General features: G+C 39.4%; 2 protein-coding genes across 3 annotated transcripts in view; both read right to left on the reverse strand.

The window, feature by feature from the left end:
* scube3 (signal peptide, CUB domain, EGF-like 3) overlaps window positions 1-4,349 on the reverse strand; it is a 101,694-nt gene extending 97,345 nt beyond the window's left edge. For both annotated transcript variants that reach the window (XM_055046212.1, XM_055046211.1), the window contains exon 1: window positions 3,879-4,349. In XM_055046212.1, coding sequence (XP_054902187.1) covers window positions 3,879-3,978 — 100 coding nt within the window. In that variant the 5' untranslated portion in view covers window positions 3,979-4,349. The remainder of the gene's footprint in view (window positions 1-3,878) is intronic.
* An 8,678-nt stretch (window positions 4,350-13,027) lies between these two features.
* Window positions 13,028-21,429, reverse strand: LOC129370313 (specifically androgen-regulated gene protein). Its single transcript, XM_055046215.1, has 5 exons — window positions 21,263-21,429; window positions 17,178-17,384; window positions 15,962-16,118; window positions 15,357-15,843; window positions 13,028-15,298 (listed from the first exon to the last, which is right to left on the reverse strand). The coding sequence occupies exons 2-5, from the start codon at window positions 17,292-17,294 to the stop codon at window positions 14,158-14,160; spliced, it is 1,902 nt and encodes a 633-aa protein (XP_054902190.1). The 5' UTR covers window positions 17,295-17,384; window positions 21,263-21,429; the 3' UTR covers window positions 13,028-14,157.
* Window positions 21,430-21,701: the final 272 nt, after the last annotated feature.

The raw sequence follows: 21,701 nt of genomic DNA on the forward strand, positions 1-21,701 counted from the left end.
TGCATTTTTATGAGATAAAATCTGGCCAAAAGGGTAAAAAGTGTTTTTTTTTTTTTTTTTTTTTTTGTTTAGTTTTTTTTTAAACTCTCATTGCCGTTAATAATTATGGATCTTCAAAGGTTGTAACAACCTCTTTTTATTAGAATAGTTTGTTGCTGGACACTGTCAATCAGTTGAAACAATAGACCGGTTTGACTGGGTAGCCATGTGTGTGTTTTAAGTGAAGTGTGTTTCAAATGTACTTGAAAGAAATGGTAATACTGCAAACTGCTTGAAAGTAATAAAACAAAATCCCTAAAAGTTATTTCTCTTGTCAACCTAGCATCTAGCAAATATAAATGCTTTGGTAATCTGAATTACAAAGAAAAATTCTGTCTGATTTAATGTAAAAAACAAATCTGCCTCCAAAATTGTACATCTTTCTATGGAGTGTATTTAAATATAATGAGGGTTTCGCCACTGTGTTATAAGCCTGGAGGGCCACCAGGCTTTACTTGTGCCCCCACCAGGCTTAGAATTGCCTATTTAAGTTTTTTTTTAATGTTTGCATTTTTAAAGACTTTAGAGCTTGTGTTCAGATATCCATCTTCTAATAACACATAATTATCAAGTGATATTTTCAAATTTTCCTGTTAACTTTAAACATTTTCAAACTTAAATACACAGTGAGCCACTGGATGATTGACTGCAGAGCGCTCCAACTACCAGGCTTAGCAAGTTTTCTGGGGAAAACCTTATAATGCATGTCCAAACCACTGTATTTGTCTGTGTTGTACATGAGTGAAAAGTACAGTTGCTTTCTTTCAGCAAGATAACAGTGTTAGCAACAGGCATTTTTGGTTCACAGTAGTTCCAGAAACTAATCCGTGACTTTGCCCAAATGTTGGAAGAGTCACTGTATAAAGACGCTGCGGTCAGACCTGCTGAACATCTGGTCATGTCAGAAGATAAAGAAGAATGAAATGGAGCTCTGCTAATCATTATCTGAAATGATTGCGATGGCTGACAGAGCGGGTGTAATGTAGTCACTGGATGCGTTTGACTAAGAAAAAGCATGGCTCCTTCATTAAGTGCAAAGGAGAGGAAGCAGGGACAAAGCAAACAAAGCAAGAGGAGAGGGGTGAGTGAGCGTTGGGGGATTTCTTCCCTTCCATCGCACCCAGCCAGAGCAGACTCAGTTAGCATCTCAAGGTAAGCCTCCCCGTCACTTGGGCCTCATATTGCTGAGGCCGCTCGGTTCCCACAGTTTGTCAGGGCCTGCATGTGGCCTTCCACCCCACTCCGGCAGCTCTGCGTCTTTAGACCCTCAGGGCCCCGGAGCAGAGGTTACACCAACACAGCCAGCCACAGCAGCATGTCAGCCCCACACCAACCGTTGCCTTGGTGCCACCGCAAGAGATCCTGACTCCCTTCGAGGGGAAAGTGATTTGCCATGACGTGTACAGCTCCCTTTTTTTTCTTTGCTCACTTGTAGCTCCTCTCTCTGTGCATTTAATCTCCCCTGCTCTCATTTTTCCACTTCTTTGTCATTCTCTCCACCACATCCTCAAATCTTCCCTGTCTCTTTCTCTCTCCCTCTGCTCTCCCACTCCCTTTTTTTTCTTTGAGTAATGGCTGGTGCCAGAAACAGTGCCATGATTAGAATGACTTTGATGAAAGACAACATCTGCACTGAATAAATACTCAACCGATAAATTGCATTTTTTTTGTTTGTTTTAATCCAGCTATTGTTCATCTCTCTTTCTGTTTTTTTTTCTTTAAACCACTTCCATTTTTGAAGACTTTTCAGCATCTTGGAGTTGTCATCAGCATTAAATCACAATATTTATTTGCAGTTAGGGCCACAACATGCTCACAAATAGCTTCAGAGCCGCAGCAAAGGAGCACGCTTTGCACCAATAAACAGGAACCAGAGGAGAAGTCGATCAAGTGGGTCGTCCGGAGCATTTCACTCGGTGACCAACAAACAGGTGCATGCCATTACAGCCCTGCTTGCTCCCAAGGAGCATTCCACGCTACAAGGAAGTGTGTAATCGATGTTGTGGAGAATAAAGTGAGAAAAAAGTAGTTCTAATTGCAAAATGTAAATATTGAGTTTTCCCACAAGTGGGGGCAGACCACCCAGGATGCAAAATAGTCACCCACCCCCTTTCTCTCTCTTTTTCTCTCTTTTTGCCTTGTCGACCGCCCGAGAGATGTCTTTCTGTGAGTGCAAAACATCACTGACCACAATCAGCCACTCACACACAAACCATGTGTCTTTGCATGCAAATACTCGGGTAGCTTTGCTCGGCTTTTGTATTGTGAGAAATTTAAGTGTTGAAAACCTGTGAGAGGGGGTGGAATGAGAAAGAGGAGAGGATCAGAGAGCTGAAGGTTTTACACCATGTCTTTTCTTGTTCCTGTAAGGTGGTCGGGTCAGTCTGGTCTGAATGAATTCTCACACAAGATGAGAGGAGGACAGCACTGTAGCTGCACTGTCTGACAGACTGAGACTCCACCGTTTGCGTGTGCGTGTGTGTGTGTGTCTTGCAGGCTGGTGTCAAATACTTGTCTAGACTGTGACAAATACCTCCCCGTATTCTTGCTACAATTACCTTCAGGGTTACCTACGAAATGCAACCGTTCACACAACCGATGCCGTCTCAAGATCAAAGCAAGCGGCTTCATTCCAACAACAGCAAAGTCGCAGAAAAACAAAACTTAATTTCAGTCTCATTGTGTATTTTTGTTTGTTTGTTTTGTCTTGGCAAGTCATCATAAATATAAGCAACTGTGCAGATCGACACAGCACGAACGACAATAGAAAGCAATTAAATGATTGCAAAATAAGATGCAGAATAAACAGAAAGCATCTGCTCCAAAAAAAAAAAACTGGAATTGAAAAACTATAAATTTGCGTTTCAAAGTAATCATGGTTTGCCTGATTCAGATCTGCGGTGCCAACACTGTCCACTCTTTTGATTAACATGGAACTTCACAACTTAGCTTTGGGTTAGACTCCCAAAATTATTGTTTTTTGCATGGTTCATACCAGTCTCTCATTTAAGAATGCATTTTATCAATTATACATTTTACTTTACATTTTTTATATCGTTTAACAATAATAATATGCTTTGTTGCTTTTAATCTGTAAATAATGTTTTATGAATAATGCCTGGCTAATAAATTTTCTGCCCAACCAAATCTCATTTGTAGCTTTTTAAATTTTATAGAAACACATAATCCAGGAACATGAACACCGACTTTTCTGAGTTGAATTACAATCAGGCAAAAGTTCAATGTGAAAATGTGGGAAATCTTTCCATTTTTATTTTTTGTTGACAAAATAAAACAAAAAATACAAATCAATTAAAAAAAAAAAAGTATCAGCAACAAAGACCTAAAAGAACACTGGAAATCGGTATTGGCCAGGAAAAGGGTGATCAGTGCATCTTTAATTATTACTTAGTAGTTGTGGGCACAAAAAAAAACCCAACTGACTTTCCTATCTTAAATTATTAATAAAATAGGCGTAAAATGGTTCATTTACTTATTTTTCATGCATTTTACAAAACGGATAAAGGAGAAATTGTCCGAATGCTTCTTAAGTAAGAATAAATCCAGCCTTGCTCCTTAACCCTCTTTCTAGCTGATGACAACCAATCTTAGTTTTGGCTTTTGGTTAAGTGCCACCACCAAGATTATTTGCCCCCCACCCCCTCAAAAAAAAAAAAAAAAAGAAATCTGGCCACCCGTTTTGAAAACTTTCTGTAAGCGCCCCTGATATTGATTCTAAGTGGTTTGGACACGTGTTTGCTTTCAGTCTGATTAACTAATTTAGGCACATGATCGGCTGCAATTAGTAAAATGAAAGGCACTTAGAGGCGACAACTTACCTTGAGTGGTTTTACTTCCTGAAGCTGACTGTTGGACAAAGGCGACCAAAAGGAAACCCACAAATCCAAGGTTTGCGCGGACCAAAGCATGCAGATGCATGTTAACTTTTCCTTTAGTTCAACACGACAGGAAGACTTTGTGGGATCTGCGATGCGCAGGAGCACACAGAACATAGAAGGGTGTGTGTGGCAGAAATATAGTGTCTTGCTACTCCTCCTGAGCACCCGCTGACAGGATACGGTGCGATCCTCTCTTTTTTTGTATGTCCTTCTCCCCCCTCTCTCTCCTCTAAACGTCTTCTTATTTCAGTTTGAAGGGATCGGGGTTGAGGAGAGCCCTGCAACGCGGAGCGCAATAAGCCCGTTCTGTTATCATGGTTCGAGCCCAGAGACGGTGCCAATTTAAGAGAGAGAGAGAGGGGGGAGGAAGGAGCGAGAGATGGAGTGCTCGACGGGGTCTAAAGGGGGAGGAGAGAGGAAGGAGCGTCCGATCAGTGCTCTTGACTCATCCGACGCTTCAGCTCCTACCTCAGACTCTCTCTCTCTCTCTCTCTCTCTCTCTCTCTCTTTTCCTCTCTCTCTTTTTTTGTTCTGCAGGAACTTATACGCAGGTGCTGGCTGGGCTCAAGGTGAGCAGGGGGTTCCCACGTGCGCAGAGGTGCGGGTCCGGCTCGTGCACCTGCGCAAAAACATAAATTGCCGTCACGGGACTTTGGTAAAAAGCAATTGTTGTAAGAAGGTGGTGGTGGTGGGGGGGGGGTTGATGGGTTTATAAACGCCTCAGATGAAAAAAGTAATAGCTTGGAGATTGCATTCTGCAGTTACCCAGTAAGGCGTGGAGATCATCATCATCTGGGCCAACTAAACAGTCAGAGCGCATTTATACCTGATCATTTAAAACAGAGGCGAGCCATGGTAATATGAGGCCCAGAGCAGAACTTCTGTTGGGCCCCCTTTTCTTATGATACATGTTCAGGGATTTTTTTTTTTTTTTCATTTTCCATTCAATAAAGATTGTTTTACAATTACTTAGCAATCCAACATTAACTTCAGGTGCTTGGAAAATCTTCGAAAAGTTAATCTATTTCAGTAATGCCATTGTAAATGTGATCTTTTATCATGAGGTGTAAAATGCAGTCAAAAGCTAGGAGCATGGATCATGTTGAAAGACTTAATGGAGAAATTAAGACAAAAAAAATAAGAAAAAACCTAACCCTAACCTCATGTATAGTAGTTTCTAAAGGTTTTCTAAAGTAAAAAAAAAATGAAGGGCTGGATTCTTTTTCTATTTTTCAGATTAAGATTATGTTTCTGTAAGAAATTTGTTGTAAAGCTCGCTACCTGTATTTACCAGTGATTTTCATTAAAAATGCATTATTTATGTTCAGCTAAGATGTAGAATGGGCTGCAGCGGTTGTTTAAAGTGCGGCCCAGAATGAATTGCTTCCTCAGTCTGGTGTGACTTATAGTGAGAGCCTTTCTAATGAAAGAACATTTCTTTTAAAATAGGACAACAGCAGGACATTAAAGCTTCCCGAGTGAAAATTGCTGCACTAAAGATGCTCTATATTCGCAGTCGCCTGATTATGAGCACAAAATTAACCCCCAAATCAAAGAACGATCTTTGACGAGTTTCCTTTCAGGCAGCATCGACGCATTCAGACCATCTGCATCCTCACACCTGCCGCCTCTTTCACACCTAAATTAATCAGCAGTGTTAATGCATTTATGTTTGCATTTTATGGTGCGCGCAGATTTCTACACTATAATTATCATCCCTTTTCTCATGTGTAATTTCTTTTACTCAATCAAATATAATTAGGGCTTCACAATGATGCTGATTGGAGATAAGAGCTCTGCCTCGCAGAGAGTTAAAGACACACACACAAACCTAAAAGGCTCGAGGCAGATTTTTATTATCTTTCCTCCTATCTGAATGTTGTCATTACCTGTGCTTTAAAGATGACTTGAGTTAATGTAATTAAGTTAAATTAAAAGCCTTGATACAAGATGTGATTTAATATGGTTTCACAAGCCACTCTCTTCTGTTTTGCCAGAAATAAACTTGGTTACAGGTAAACTTTCAGAGATGCCTCTGAAGAAGAAGAAAGAATCCATGTGAATCTGCAGCACAAAGTCGAGCAGTTTGGTGTAATTAAAATAACATCCGACAGGGATATAGAAATATCCCTTGTCCCCATGGCCAAATCTCAGGGTAATTGTGAGCACTTGTGTAACCAAATGAGCTCACAGCCACTCTGGGAGTTTGAGAAAGTCAGTGCACAGTTACAGCCGAGACCGAGCACGAGTTGCTGCGGAGGATCAGCACACTTTTCTTGGTAACAAGCCATTAAAGGCAGAGTGCTGTGCACGGGCAACACACAGCACACCGAGACGAGCTATTTTTTACACCGACAGACACGCAAGGGAAACATAGGTGATGTTTAATTTATGATTCTCTTCATGAAGAGGACTTTGGCTGCATGTTAGGTAAAGAGCAAAGGGAGAATGAAGAAGGTGTCAGGAGAGCAACAAAGGTCTTCCATGGTTAGTAAGTAAAATTGGACTGAAATTTATGGAGACTGAGATAGCTTTATGCAACACCTTCCAGACATGTGAAATGCACAAAGGCAACAGCAAGGTTGCAACCTCAAACTACGATGCATTTCCTTTGGGGCTTTAATAGACTGAAGTAAAGTAGTGGACAATTAAAGCAAAAAATAAAAATGTTGAAAACAAAATAAAAATAGATATATTTTTAAATGTGTACACATTACACAGTCCAATCAGCTTCATTCAAAACATCCAAAACAATCCATTTGAGTTTAAAATTTGTCTTCAAGTCTGGATGAAATGATACCCTGGATGAGGACAACCTTGTCCAATGCTAAGTCTGTAGCAGCTAACCGTTGGCGGAACAACGGTTAGCTTCACGTTAAACCTGGCTGTCATGAAACCCTTTCTTCAGAGAAAGCCATTGCAAATGCTGTTTGCCACAAGCTAAGCCAGGGACACCTCAAATGTGTAAGAAGCTGAACTCCGATCGTGTGACAGATTTATACATGAAACCACTTGGTATCACAGCACAGAACTTTCCCCTTCTCCTTTTTTTTTTTTTCTTTTTTATTTAAAAAAAACACTCTTTATATGCGAGGTTACCAACACCACCGCAGGCCCAGCAGGATGTCTTGGTACTCACCAGGCCAGCACCACAGGGGAACAGAGTGGCTTGCTGAGTTCAACACTTTAGTGCAGTCATCACACAAGCGCTGCGGGCTTGCCCCTGGAATGCCTCGCGACCACAGCCTCGGTCACTGGCACTAACAGAGAGCAAAGAGTTCAAGAGGAAATCTAGTTATCAAAAGAGAAAAAGCAGTTTTGAGTCAAATGCCACCTATCTAAGTGTGGACTTGCTTGAGATTCTCAAAGCAGTACGACAGTGAGTAAAAACATCGCAGGTTCACTGTGTTTGCACAAAAATGTTAAATAAAAATGAAAATGAAAAATTGGTTTTTTTAGACCACAAGAGTAATTATTATTTCAGAGTATGGTTTATTTTTGCTAAAACAATATACCTCACTGGTGATTACAGTTCTGATGATGTCATCTAGCTTCTTTGTTCATTTTGGATTTTGCTCATATTTTTTTTTCACCACAGTAAAAATATACACATCCCAGATGAATAAAATCAACTTATCTGAAACTTTTATGAATTTGGAGAAAGATGTGTCATGTACAGTTTCTATAAAAAGTATTCAAACACTTGAATGTCTTATCCTTTTATATTGTTTTTACAAATCAGTCATGAGCAACAATATCTGGATTATTTTTATTATTGCAAAATAAAAGGACAGCTGTGTCTGGAAGGTCCATTACAGCATGAAGACAAAAGAATACTCCAGTCAAATCAGAGAAAAGTTATTGAAAAGTGTATGTGAGGAGATTGATAAATAAACAACAAGAAAAAAAAAACATGAGCATGAGACTAGAGAAAGAGCTGAAATCTGAAGGAATTACAGTCTTTTCTTCATACAACAGCAGTTGTCCAGGTTCTTCACCAGCCACACTTTGTGGGAAAGTGGCAGTAAGAAAGTCGTTGCTAAAGAAAACTCATATCAAAGCTCAACTAGTTTGATGACTTCATGGTCAAGTGGAAGAAAGTCCTTTGTTCTTGTGAGACCAAAATTGAATTGAGTTTTTGGCTGTCAGATAAGTTGCTATGTTTGACTGATGCCCAACACTGCACATCAAGTCAAACACAACGTCATCACTGTGAAGTGTTGTGATGCAGCATCATGCTGAAGGAAAAGCCATTGCAAATGCTGTTGCCACAAAGGATGTTTCTCTGCATCAGGCCCACAGGGCTTGTAAAGGTAGAAGGTAAAAAAGGGCAGCAAAATATAAAAAAATCCTGTAGGAGAATTTGTTTATGTCAGCAAGAGAACTACAGCTTCAGAGGATGTTTATTTTCCATCTAGACAGCAACCTGAAGCATCCAGCTTAAGCTACACAGAGATGGTTTGAATACAACAAGGTGGATGTTCTGAAGTGGCTCAGTCAAAGCCCAGATATTAATCTCATTGTGGTGGGGATTGGAAAGGGCTGTTCATAATCAATCCCCAAGAAACCTGACGGAGCCTGAGCAGTTTTACAATGAAGAAATGGAATAAAGTTGCAGTGAGCAGAACTGAAAGGCTGACTGATATCTATCCACAAAAACTGTGTGGTCTGATAGCATCCACAAGTTCATCTTCTACTAACTTGAAGAAAAACTCTCTTTTTCTGGTCTGTCTTCAAAATTACTGTAACTCACAGATTTTGCATCTTGCAAGTCTGTTCCCAGAGAGAGTCAGTGGCAGAAGAAAACTACATTTCTGCTTAGGGCCCCAGCCCATTAAAAGGGGGGCCTCAAAGAGTCATTGAATTTTCACACTACAAACTGAAGTTTCAACATAGTTGAACATCTTCAGTGGTTGCTCATATATACGCCTAATTAAACTCAGCTCTACTGTGTCTCTATTGACATGCCGCATCATAGGACTAAGCGCACGATACTGTTATCTTGTAAAATACTACTGATACCCTAAATCCAATTCTACGCAAGGTCCAAAAGAATCCTGGGTAGGTTTTCTTTTACCATGTCAGTTTTTCCAAAAAGCAGTACTGTGAAGGAAGCAGCACCGCTGCAGAGGCCCGTGTTGGAAGGTTTCTAATGAGTCTTTCCACTTCTCCAGATTATGCCTACTTATTTCCCACAGCTGTGAATTTTACTATTACAGCAGGAGATATGTAGGTAATACTCAGCATGCAGAAGCAGCTGTGTGTTGAGCTGAGTGTGAGTGTGCGTGAGTGCCTACAATCAAGTGGACTAGTCAAGATCAAACGAGATAAAGCGATGGATATTTTCCCAAATGTAATCCTCACTGTGGTTTTATCATTCAAAGAAGCATAATCGTTCACCTCAAGTGTATTGTGCTTAAAGTATATCTGCTGGCAGGCAATTTCAAACACAGCAGAGATGATAGACATTTATTCTCAGCTAACTGTTTTAATGACGCAGAACTTTGCTAGGCATGCTCAAACCTGAGCATACTCGGCGGTGGCTCTGTTTCACTTTGTCCCTTCTAATCCTCCATGATAAACTCATGTGTGGAGGAAAGGTCAAAGGGGGGGAGGGTGGCTTTCTTCAGACAGACAATATGTAAGAAGGTAAGTACAGAACAAGGCCAAGATGGTGGGGAAGTCCCATGAGCTCATCGTCTAGCCAGATATTCCAGCAGCTATGAAAGCCTCCTCTGGCTCCTGTCACAAGGGAAATGTTTCCAAGGAGTCTCAAAGAGTTTCAGCTTATCTGAAAGACAGAAAACGACACTTAACTTTCATCAAACCGCAAAAATTCATTAACCCACTGATGGATCGCCAAGCTTAGGGCTCATGGGGATTGAAGTTCCCACAAATCGCCCACACTTAGTCCTCATGTTATTCTCTGCTTTGATTCACAAATCTGAATCACTTCCTTTTCACAGAACAAGACAAAGAAATTCTGTTTTCAAAAGGTAAAAAAACACAAAAAACCTGCTGTTAAAGACATAAGGGTTCATGTCTTAGCTGAGCTTTTAACCAGAACAAAAGGAATACAAATGTTTTCCCAGACTATCCGCTACTGTGAATTTTTCAACTCCTGAGCTTCAAACAGACTTGAATATGTAGTTTGAAACAAGCAAATGAATGCCAAATTCCTTTTTGGGTTTAATGAATTACAAATGACTAAATTATGATATAGATAAGACAATCAACAAATGCCAAATACTCTTTACTTTGTAAGAATCCTTCAAAACACAATAATCATATATCAAACCAAAAACATTGAACAAAAAATGCATCGGAAGCAGAATTAGAGAACACAATTCAGTGCTTTTTGGTTTCAAATTACAGTTAGTAGTAAAATTATACATTATTTCCATAATTTTTCTATAACATTTACTTTTGTAGCCTATCCCCCTGTAATTTCAGCACTTAAGAGAAAAGAAAAACAATCATGGAATCATGGATTATTATTTCTTTAAAGCAACAGAATGTAAAAGGACTGCATTTCACAAAAATCCCAGAAGAGCAGAAGAAGAGTACTTACTATATACTAATATGGTATTTATAAAACTTGAAGGGTTTATATAAATGTAAAATATTCGTGTATTCAACATGTGATTCCAACAGCTAGAAATTTTTGTTGATGAATCCAGACTGCCCTCTAGTGGAAAATAAAGTCACAAGTGAAACACTGTGGGCCCTTCTAAAACAGCTTTTATTATTCCACAGAAAGGAAATGAATGAATATCATATATAACTTAGTTACAGGCAGTTTTTAATGTTTCATTGTCAGGCTGTAGTATTAATTTCACACTAGACTCTGCAGAGTCTAAAGTTCTCTGAGGTGTCTCTACTGTGGTCTGCCATATTTTAAAGCTGGGGTCACATGATGAACACAACTGTTCTTTCACTTTCAACTGCAGATTTTATGCTCTTTGACTGATCCTCTTTGAAATACACTATTTAAATTTTTTTGTTGTTGTTTTAAATCAATAACCCTGACTGTCAACCAAGTTTGACATGATGGAAAGTTAATCCTTGCCAACCATCAAATTATTCAGCTTTCATTTTGTCTCTCAGGATGTGTCACCTTTGCAAACTGTTTATAGTAGGAGTGCTGCATATTGTGGTTGCAAGCTATGGTGGTATGTTATTCAGAGCACCTGATAGACGAGGCCTGTGAAGGTAACAGGTAAAGTGACTAGAGCTGTCACGCACTCCTCCTCAGAAGGTCATCTGTCAGAAGAGAGAGTCGACTCACACAGCAACATGCCACAGAGCAGCACAAAGCCTCTGGTGTTTGTTTGCCGACATTGAGTTGCTTTCTCTTTCTGGTTTCTTTCCTGTACAAAATCTAAAAAAAAAAAAAAAAAAAGTAAACTGCAAATGCATGCCTTTTTTTCTACATTTGACTGCAGTGCATAAAATAAAACCAAATACACCTGTGTTTTATTTGCTAATAACATTTAAATTCCCTTTTTAGTTGGCAGGTGTTTGCTCCCCCACACAGTTCCCCTTTTGTGCAAGGTGTATAAAAATAAACACATCAACATATGAAAATATTCTGTCAACAAGTGTTGCAAATGAGGGGCTGGATACAAAGTTAGGCTCAGAAAATATCTCAGATGTGATCAGAACAACAACAACAGTGACAAAAATAAAAATGGTGTATGGTGTAAGGCTCATCGATGCACCACAACCTTACTGGTATGCCAACTTATGCAGTTAAATGAGTTGCACTGTTCTCACAATAAACAAACTGGGTTGGTAATTAATATATGTCCTCACATCTGTAGAAAGTGCTAAATGAAGTCAAGAAAAGAAAGACTGAATATGTGATTCAGCCCCATATCCCTGGAACCTTGTCACATTTTGCCTCCAGACAATTAATAAAATCAATCTATATTAATCGGATTGTGTGAGATATAAAAGAGAAACACAACATATTGAAATAGAAGGTAAAGAATGCACACTTTTCAATATATGTCCAAATCAAATTTTGGAAAGTGTTATGCATATTTGTGTTTTGTGCTTTTGACTCCAAGGCCTCTAAATAGAATCTTTAAAAAGACGCTGAATTGGTGGATGGAGTTCAGCTTTGTTTAAAATAATCAATCACAGTAAATCCAATTAAGGTTTATTAGTTTGTTAGACAAAATGAATGAACAGAGGTATCATGAAGCAGCTAAGCTTCTCTGGTTAACTCTGGAGGTACTGCAGAAATGTGTAGCTCAGGTGATTCTCAAGGAGAATCTGTTGGAACCACATATTCTTACATGTGCAATACCAAAATATGATCGTTATGGAAAAATTACAAAAAGATCAAATAAAAGAGCAACTCTTTGGCTGTCTTGTGGTGGAAAACCATGTATATCTGTCTTTTTATGTCATCCCCATGATGAAATATCAAACTGCTTTAATGCCTTCATTTCACAGTGACTTGCTACTCTATGACAGAGTCCCAAGAAAATTCCCTGAAATTAGTGACTGTAAAGTAACAAAATTTCAATTCAAAAAAGGCATGAATAATAACAATTCTACAATTCCAGATCTGAAAACTAAATATGATATACATAATGCAAATAGTATGCATTAAATTTCACATTTTTAGTTTCATTTTCAATGCAAGCAGTGAACTGAAAAGAGAATAAAAGAGCAAAACTAATTGTACTTAAAAGCTTACAGCTGATCTCAAGTTCCTCAGTCGAGTGATTGTAGTAACTGTGCTCCATCAGGGCTGAAAAACACGTTGCACCTGTTTTTCCACCCACACACAGAAGTGGAGAAATCAAACCTGAATCTGTGCGTCAGCGTCTGCTTTGATGCAACACACGGGGATGACATCATTGTGAACAATAACAGGTTAATTAATAATTAAAAACAGGTTATATTATCTTCTGATAAATGCATTGATACCTGCAGCTCCCAGACTGACTCCACATTGCAGTAGCTGAAGTGTAGAGTTATGTTTTTAACGTATGAGCCAAACCATGCAGATGTTTCAGATTTTGGTCATGTACTGCATTTTTAAAGGCACAGAAATAGAAGCTTCAACACAAGTAGAAAGTGCTTTATATTGTTCTATATTTAATGAAAACAAAAAAATAGTTGAGAAAGTCAACAGGATACAGTTAACAATAAATAGAAAAAAAGTCTGAAAAACAGAACAGACTCTGGTCAGTTTGCCTATTTTTATCCCCATGAGACAAATAATTTCTTCCATATATACAAATATTCAGCTTTTTGTAAAATATTAAACCTCGTATAATCTACGTTATTTTTAAAAAAAAAATTGCCTTCAATTTCCTACTTAACTGACTGTAATTCTGCTTCCTGTTCAGGCCAAATGATGTATGAGATTATGACTAGTCCAAAACAACTGTGAAAGACCTCCTGGTCAAAGTCTCATTATCATGTTTAAACACAGTTGACTACAAGTGGATTAGATAAAACCTTATTCTGAAGCATTGAAAATCACAGTGGTAAAGAAACATCCCCTAGGTGGGAACAAATTCACAAATGGCCTGTGAGAAAAAAGCTTGTGGGAGATTTCTCCTATTAGCACCCAAAAAGGTTAAGCACAAAATGACCAAAACTGCAAAAGTATGAAATGGTGAAGGGTTGAAACAGTCAGCAGCACCTGGTGGGATTAAGTCAAACAAATCAGCAGACAAAAACAAACAAAAAAAACATATTACAGACTCTAAAAGGTAAATAATATCAAAGACATTATAGCTACCAGGAGTCTGATGTAAGAGAAGAGAAACACAAGCTCCGTTTCCATTATAAATGAGTGTAAAACGTTGACATTCCGAATGTCAAGAAAACAATTACATGATTGCGGTGTTTCCGTTAAATAAGACAAGCAATTAAAATCACATGTGAATATGTTTTTTTTTCACGCAAAAAATCATTTTAAAACTTCCTGTCTTCATGTTTTCTACCAGTAACATTCAGTTGTTGATCACATGAGTTATGTGAAAAAGTGTTTTCATTGCAGTTCTGTGAAATACACTCATTTTGACATTTTGATTTGAGCTATTATATGGTCAAAGGAAACAGATACTTTGTGTCCAGTCAACCACATGATATTCTGTGGAAAACAGAAGCGTAAGAATGTGGCTAAGGCACTCCTTCAGCATTTTATGATGTGCATCAGTCTTTTTACAATATATAAAGGTACATTTGGAAGTTAGTCTCTGAGCAGTCCCAGCTTCTTCAGGGCCTGGCGCCGATCCTCTTCGTTCTCTGCGCGAGGACAGATTACCACGCTGATGCCTTGAGATCGAGGCAGTTTAGAAGACTCTCTGCGGTGGAATGCCTGTGAAGGTTGGGGCTTCTGGGATTCTGATGTTCCGCTTGCCACCAAACCCTCATCTTTAGTGTGAGAAAAGTCTTTCCCAGTCCCCAGAGAGGCAGGCCTTGGTCGAATGTTGCGCAGGTGCTTTAGGTCTTGCTCGTCCCCAGCTATCTCCAATAAGCTCTGATTGGACAGACCCAAACCAGATCGCTCCAAGGTTGCCGATTTCATACTGATCACCTTTGGTGGCGATGTGTTAGGAAGGGTACTGAAAGGAGCCTCTGTGTCAGCAGGAAGTTCATCACCTGAAGGCACAACTCCATCGCTGAAAGCTGCAGGTGCTGGGAGGATATCAGCGTCCTCAATGGGAGGAGATGCTGAAGAAGCTGATGGTGACACAACAGCAGCCAACACAGACTGTTGGGGTACAAAGGCTTGTTGGGGACTACTGACTGGGGTAAGAGATTGTTTTACAGGGGGTATGTGAGGAGCAGCAGCACTGACTGGAGGAGAGGGGCTCGCTGGTGACCATTTGTATGCAGGAGATTTTAGGGGCTGCTTTGGGCTTACAGCACGACTTGATTCCTCCTTGTTATCTTTAAGCAGTCCAAGCTTTTTGAGGGCCTCCATTCGAACCTTCTGAGGGTTCAACAACATCTGATCACTGTGGGAGGGTACCGAATGCTCTGGGTTTCCATGAGGCACAGGTCTTGATGTCTTCGGTGACTTTAAAATAATGTTTGAAGGCAGCTTCTTAGGTTTTGGGGCCACAGCAGGTGGGCTTCTGGGCTCTGAAGGGGGAATCATTTGGGGTAAAATTGAAGAAACTTCTGAGGCTTTGCTAGAAGAATCCTCAGAAGCAGAAGAATCTAAACCAGATTTCTTCACAGAGGCTCTCAAGCGCATCTGCTCCACATCAACAGTTTGTTTTTGCTTTGTGAAGACATTCGATGATGGCGGGACCACGGTCATGGTATCCGGTGGCGGGACCACAGTCATGGTATCCGGTGGCGGGACCACAGTCATGGTATCCGGTGGCGGGCATGGTATCCGGTGGCGGGACCACAGTCATGGTATCCGGTGGCGGGACCACAGTCATGGTATCCGGTGGCGGGACCACTGTCATGGTATCCGGTGGCGGGACCATGGTCATGGTATCCGGTGGTGAGACCACAGTCCTAGTATCCGGTGGCGAGACCACCGTCATGGCCTCCACGGTCATGTCTGCTGGTGGCAGGACCACCGTCATGGCCTCCACGGTCATGTCTGCTGGTGGCAGGACCACCGTCATGGCCTCTGGTAGCAAGTCCAGTTCTGGTTCATCTCTGAAGTCTGTGGGTGGAGGGATTATATCCAGATCTTTCTCTGAGGCATCTCCAAATTTTGTGACATTCTCAAGCACAGGATCTCCATTTAACTTTGAAACGTCAATTGTTTTGTCTGCTGGTGACGATAAGATTGTGTAACCAGAGTTTTGATTTGCAGTGTGATGCTTAGTTTCCCACTGTGTGGTTAATCCAGCAGGTGGAGAATCTGCTATCCTGAGACTTCCTGATTTGAGCATTTCAGTGGGAACGTCTAAGAGAAACAAAAGTATTGTTAACATTTCATTCACTGTCATTCATCCTGACAGTGCATGTTGCATTCAACTATTGTAGAAATCACCCAAAAAGTATTTGGCAGAGTATATCATTACTTCTTATCTGATCTTGTGGCTCCGTCTTTGACCAGATGTCTGGCTCGTCATTTGATAAGCCACTGTCTTCCTGCACTTCCAGTGCTTCGATCGTTTCCTCCAGAAACATCAGGCATGCCTTCTCTTCAGCAGATAGGTACTCCATACTGTCCTCACTCTGCAAAACAATAAAAAGCCTAAGTATGGTGAAGTCATTTCAAAGTCAAAAATACATAAAATGCCATTATTCTTTCAACATTTCTTACACAAAATAGCTTTTTGAGTAAGATCTAAAACAGGAGTATCAGACAACCATAATGACGTGTCCTCCTCCTTGAAGCCTGTCATGCTTTTGACAATACTCAAAACAGGACAGGAATGTGTTGTTTTAATGGACATGTGGCTACAGCAGTTTTTGCTAGAAAATGATCCACGTAGGAAATGCGGATGAGCTCCTTAGAAAGTAGAAAGGGCAGATTTCTCCTCATCCTCCAACAATGGGCCTTCCGTTGCAAATGATTTAAGAAACAACTGGAATTTTGGATACAAGGGAACCAATAAGCCAAAGCTGAGGGAAGAGCACAATGTATGCTATGGCTGGAATGCAGACAGATCTAAGATGGAGTCAACAGCCAAATCACTGAGGTTAGTGCTCATGTTGAGCAAAACATCGTTCAGGTTCCTTTACTGGTAACTTGCTTGAATGGCATTTTTTTTCTGAGTCATGGCCAAAGAGGAAAATTTAAATACAAATGTCAGTTTTCATACTTCTGTTAAATCCACTCGTGTAATGTAGGTTTGAAGTGACTTTTTTTGGGTCAAAGGGCATGTTGCTGAGAGAGTACTGCAGACAAACTAATGGCATTTGACTAGTGTGACAAATGAAATGTGATCGCGCTTTGGTATCTTTAGGTTGTGTTTTTGGCTGCCTTGTGCTTGTTTTCCTTTTTCCTCTCAATGTCTTTTAGTAATAAGAACTATTATAAGTCAAATGCCTAAAATCAATTGAATTAGAAAACCTGTAAAACTAATGACTCATGCCCTTTAGTGTTTCCTCCTGGCTCATTTTAAAAGGACGCACTTTGTACAACTACTTATAAAGAAACGTTTTCATTAAGTCTGTAAATTTGCTGAAATACGTCTTTGCAACCAATTATTCTTCTCTTTATTTTGCCAACCGACCTTAAAGAATGAGATAATCTCACAAAAATCAGATGAAAGACATAAGGAGACTTACAATGCCACTCACCCAGGCAGAGTTTGTGCTGATTACACTGTCACAGCTCCCTGCACTGTCCATGTTACTCAATGACTCCGTGGCAACATTGCCTGGCCATGTGCCACTCTTCGACATTGCACAAAGACACGCGTTAGTGCTGGACCTATGTGTCACTATCCAGTCTTGCTTGTGTAAATCTCCCTTGAAGCCTCTCTAGGACAGAATCTGTAAAGTCAAGAAGAGAACGTATGAAGAAGGCAACAAATAAGTGTTTAAGAAACTTCCAGGTCACCACAAATTTCTCTGCTTGCTAAAGATTTAGTTCTGCTTGTTTGTGTTACATCAAGAGAAAACTAAAGAAAATTGTGCACTCCGTCAAGTCTACTTTGTATTTGATTAAAATAGTGTAAATCTGTCTTTCAAATGGATAAGGATGTATACTACCAAATCAGTTACAAACTGGTTTAAAACACAAGGTCAATCATTTGGAGTGGCAATAACAATGCCTTGACATTGGTCCAAAAGGAAATGTGTGGACAGAGATGAAAAAGCTGTGACGCGAGTCCTATTCAGGAGCAATGTGTCAAAATTCCAGTAAACTACTGGACTCACTATTTGCACATTTTTAGCAAATAAAGGTACTTTAGGCAACTCTTACTGTGCTAAATAAAGGGAAATTTAGTTAACGCAAGATGGCAATAAACCGTGGTTTCGAGTATTTCTATACAGTTTAACTGAATATCTCTTTTAAATTGCATCTCTTAAATAATCATAAACTTGGGACGAGAGGCTAAATATAGCCAGCAGATTAGTACATTTAAAGGCACGTTTTCATCAAAGTGATAAATGCCACAACAATACTACTGACAGCTCAACAATCTTCATAATGTAACAACTGTCTTGAAATGTATCTCCTTATGCTAATGAGATCATTAAATAAAAATAATAGCTGAGGTAGAAAACATTTGCATGGAAAGCAGCGTTTGCATTTAAATAAAACATTAACAAGATAGTTAGTTACCATGAAATGCAAACACTTCAAGTGATGAGTAAATAATGATCTTCAATTGTAACTAAATTGATGTTCACATGTGAAATAAATTTTTCTGTAAAGTAAATGAATACAATTGTGCATTTAGATCACAAACTTGGTCTCAAGTGAAATTCTTAAACCCTACTCTTGAACTTTTTTTCCCCCTCTTCTCAAGAAAACTTGAAATTGGACATGCTGAAGAGGACACAATTAAACACAATCATAATTCAAATATTTTTTGACTACTAGAGAAGGGACAAAGAATAATGAAAAACTCTATGACGAGACATAAAATAATGGACTGTGCATCATGTATAATTTATGCAAAGACAACTGATGTGCTCTATGGTGTTGCAGAATGTTTCTCTGCTTACTTGATGTCATTTCAAGCAACTACTTGGTGTTGACAGACCAGTCACGAGGAAGGCATGCCTGACAAAAACAATACACCCATTCCTGATTTACTAAAAGGCTACCGGGATGTAAAAAAAATATATATAAATAAAAAAAATTGGCCCAGAAAAGAAGCTAAAAGTTATAAACTTACAGATTTACTTGAGTTTTCACTTTAATTGCACCAGTAAAAACAACAGTATAGTCAACAAATAAATAGAATATGATGTACTGTAAATGACATTGTTTCTCCTGCACACAAGTTTCAAGCAGTGCTTGCCAAAGTACAGCAAAAATGCCTTTTATTGTTTTCTTATCTCAGAATATTTGAGTAACTACATTGAACCAGCAGAAAAAAAAAAGATTGCACACATTCTTTGTTTTCCACAAGTTTGCATGGCATAAATGCAAGATAAGATCATTTATTAGGCTCTCATAGGAGAAATTTGTCTTGAAAGCAGGGAAAAGACTGCAGTACAACAGACAATAACCATACATAAATAAAAGTAAAAATTCACTAAAACACAATTGTCAGATCCCTATACATCCCCAAAACCATCTCATTTCCATTCACATACAGTGCATCCTTTACATGCTTTTCTTGATCACCATCTGGACCCATTATAACTTCAAGACGTTATAGAAGTCAGATGCAAAGTGATTCACTGCGAAACATCAATCAGATGGTTCAAAATGTTGTTTTGGAACTCTTTTTTTGAAAACAAAACAAAACAAAAAAACTGTTCAGCTGAAAAAATGCAGTCAATGGGCTTCAGACACAAGTATGTTGCACAACTCAATGCACAACTTATTTAGGACAAACTTTTATTCCAGTCTGTTTCTCCGCTTTTATGAGATTGTACTAATTTCTTTGAAATATGAAATGTAAAAATCTTGTCTTCTGAAACTAAAATGTAGAAAATATGAATCTTTGACTGCTGAAGCCATTCAGATCAATAGAAAGTTGGGTGGAGCAGAAGATACACCAAGTGCAGGGATAACAGCAGTCTTCTGAGAGTTCTAGTGTAAATCTGCGAACATTTTTCAGAAGAGATTCACAAAGTGGATCAAGTCCTTCCAAACCCACCAAGGACGTATAAAATACATGGGATGCTCCGGTCATTGAGATAAGGTATTTCTGAACCAAAGACAACAGAGGCATCTGAAGGCTGAAATCAAAGCAACCTGGACTTCCTCTACACCCAGCAGACCCACAGGCTAATTCCTTCCATGCCATTCTGCATTGTTGCAGTAATTTATGCAAAATGAGGTCCACCCAAATACACAGTGCAAAGAAATGGAGGTACATTTTAGAAGTCTGACATTTTTGTTTAAAATAGTATTTTTTATTTAGCTTTTATAAATTTTTCCAAGACCCTGAATTGTGTTTTTATAATCTGTAGTCCATAATAATCAAAATTTACAAGGAATACAAGTTAGAAAAATAAAGTTCACTCTATGTGGACAAATTCTAACAAAGATTATATCGTTACTGAATGAATAGGAAGTGCTTGATCCACAGGGAAGTACCTTATTTTATGAGATACTAGAAACTAATTTGCAAAGCATGTCATTTTACTTGCAAATCAAACTAAAACACTGCAGGACACCAGAATGGCTTTTCATATACTGGAAGTCTTGGCTAGCTAATAGGCACCTGGGGAAAAACCTGATCTTCAAAAAACACCCACATTAAGAAATGTTTTCTGAAAACATGAGGGGGTTGACTAAACACATATCGGTCTCTGTGTGAAAGCTTCAATAGCTGCTAATTACTGTCCCTCCCATTAGGACATTCAGATCAGAAAATGCAGGACAGAACAACTGGGACAACACCTTCCAGGGCAGAACAGGACAAGAAACCTGCAGTGCAACAGTGGCACCCACACCTGAGTCAGACCTAAAGGTATCAGGAATGTCACTTTACTTGCTTCCTTGGCTCCGAGACAAATCTGATTCTACCAAGGACTCTGATGTGACTGGGTTTCAGTTCTCCTGCAGCAAAAAAAAAAAAAAAAACCTCCATCTAATTTGACTAAAATTGGATAATCAGCAGTTTTCATCAGTACATAATGTGAGCTAGACTTGTTAAACCCCCCAGTACCATAAATTATAGTCTACAACAGGCAAAACTGCGAGCGTGGTAGTGCACGAAAGGTCCAAAAAATGTTAGGTATGTTTTCAATGGCAGAAGGTCTGCTTAAACTGGTTAATGGTTCACTGTAGCCCATACAAAAGGTCAGGGGCAGCACCGCAGTGAGGAGCCTAAGCCTGCAGGAGTGAATAGAAATGGTTCATTTAATGTTTATCTTGGCAGCCATTCGCGCCGAAGAGCTTTTATTAACTTCAATAGGCAAATATTAGCACTTGTTCTTCAATCAGTATTCACAAAAGCACAAAAAACTTTAATAAAACCAAGTGATATCGACGCACCATGACGAAAGTTACGTGAAAAGCAGAGCTGTTTTAGCTTTCAAAGTCTCCCAACGAAAAATGATGATGTAACCCACATCTGTACCGAGAGTTTGATTAAAACAGCTCCCACACAGAAGTCCATTTTTTATTAACTCATGCGTAAGTACTGGTGGTTTTTAATAAGGTAAGCGTTCTTTTTCTTCAAGCTCATTCGCAAATAAAAGAAACGCGTCACATCAGGAGAAATTTCCCAATAACTTACCTGCGGGCGCACAGAAAGTTTTGAATTCCGCAGCAACTTCGGTTCTCTTTGTCCTCACAGACCCACACAAAGCTGTCTGTCCACTCTCAGTCCATAGCAGACATAAAACCTCGTACCGCTGGGGTCCGTTCCTGCGCAAACTGCGCAAGGTGCTGACCGTACAGGTGTCAAACCACCTGAAGGAGAACAGGCAGGTTAGGCATCAACTTCCGGTATTATGGTAGGGAGGGACCAATCAGAGCACGGCTCCCCTGAGCCGTTTCCCAGGCGACAGCAGCGGCAGGCAAATGAGCGCCACCCAAAATTGCCCAAATGTATTTACGTGAAATCAGATGTACGCATATTTTTATTCATGTCAATAAACACAGAAAGTGAATTTTACGAACATATGACAGCAGGCAAACCGTTTTGTGGTTGTGTCATTGTGTTTGGGCTCTTC

This window comes from Poeciliopsis prolifica, unplaced genomic scaffold, assembly GCF_027474105.1.
Source record: "Poeciliopsis prolifica strain line A6 unplaced genomic scaffold, Auburn_PproV2 SCAFFOLD023, whole genome shotgun sequence".
NCBI lineage: Eukaryota > Metazoa > Chordata > Actinopteri > Cyprinodontiformes > Poeciliidae > Poeciliopsis > Poeciliopsis prolifica.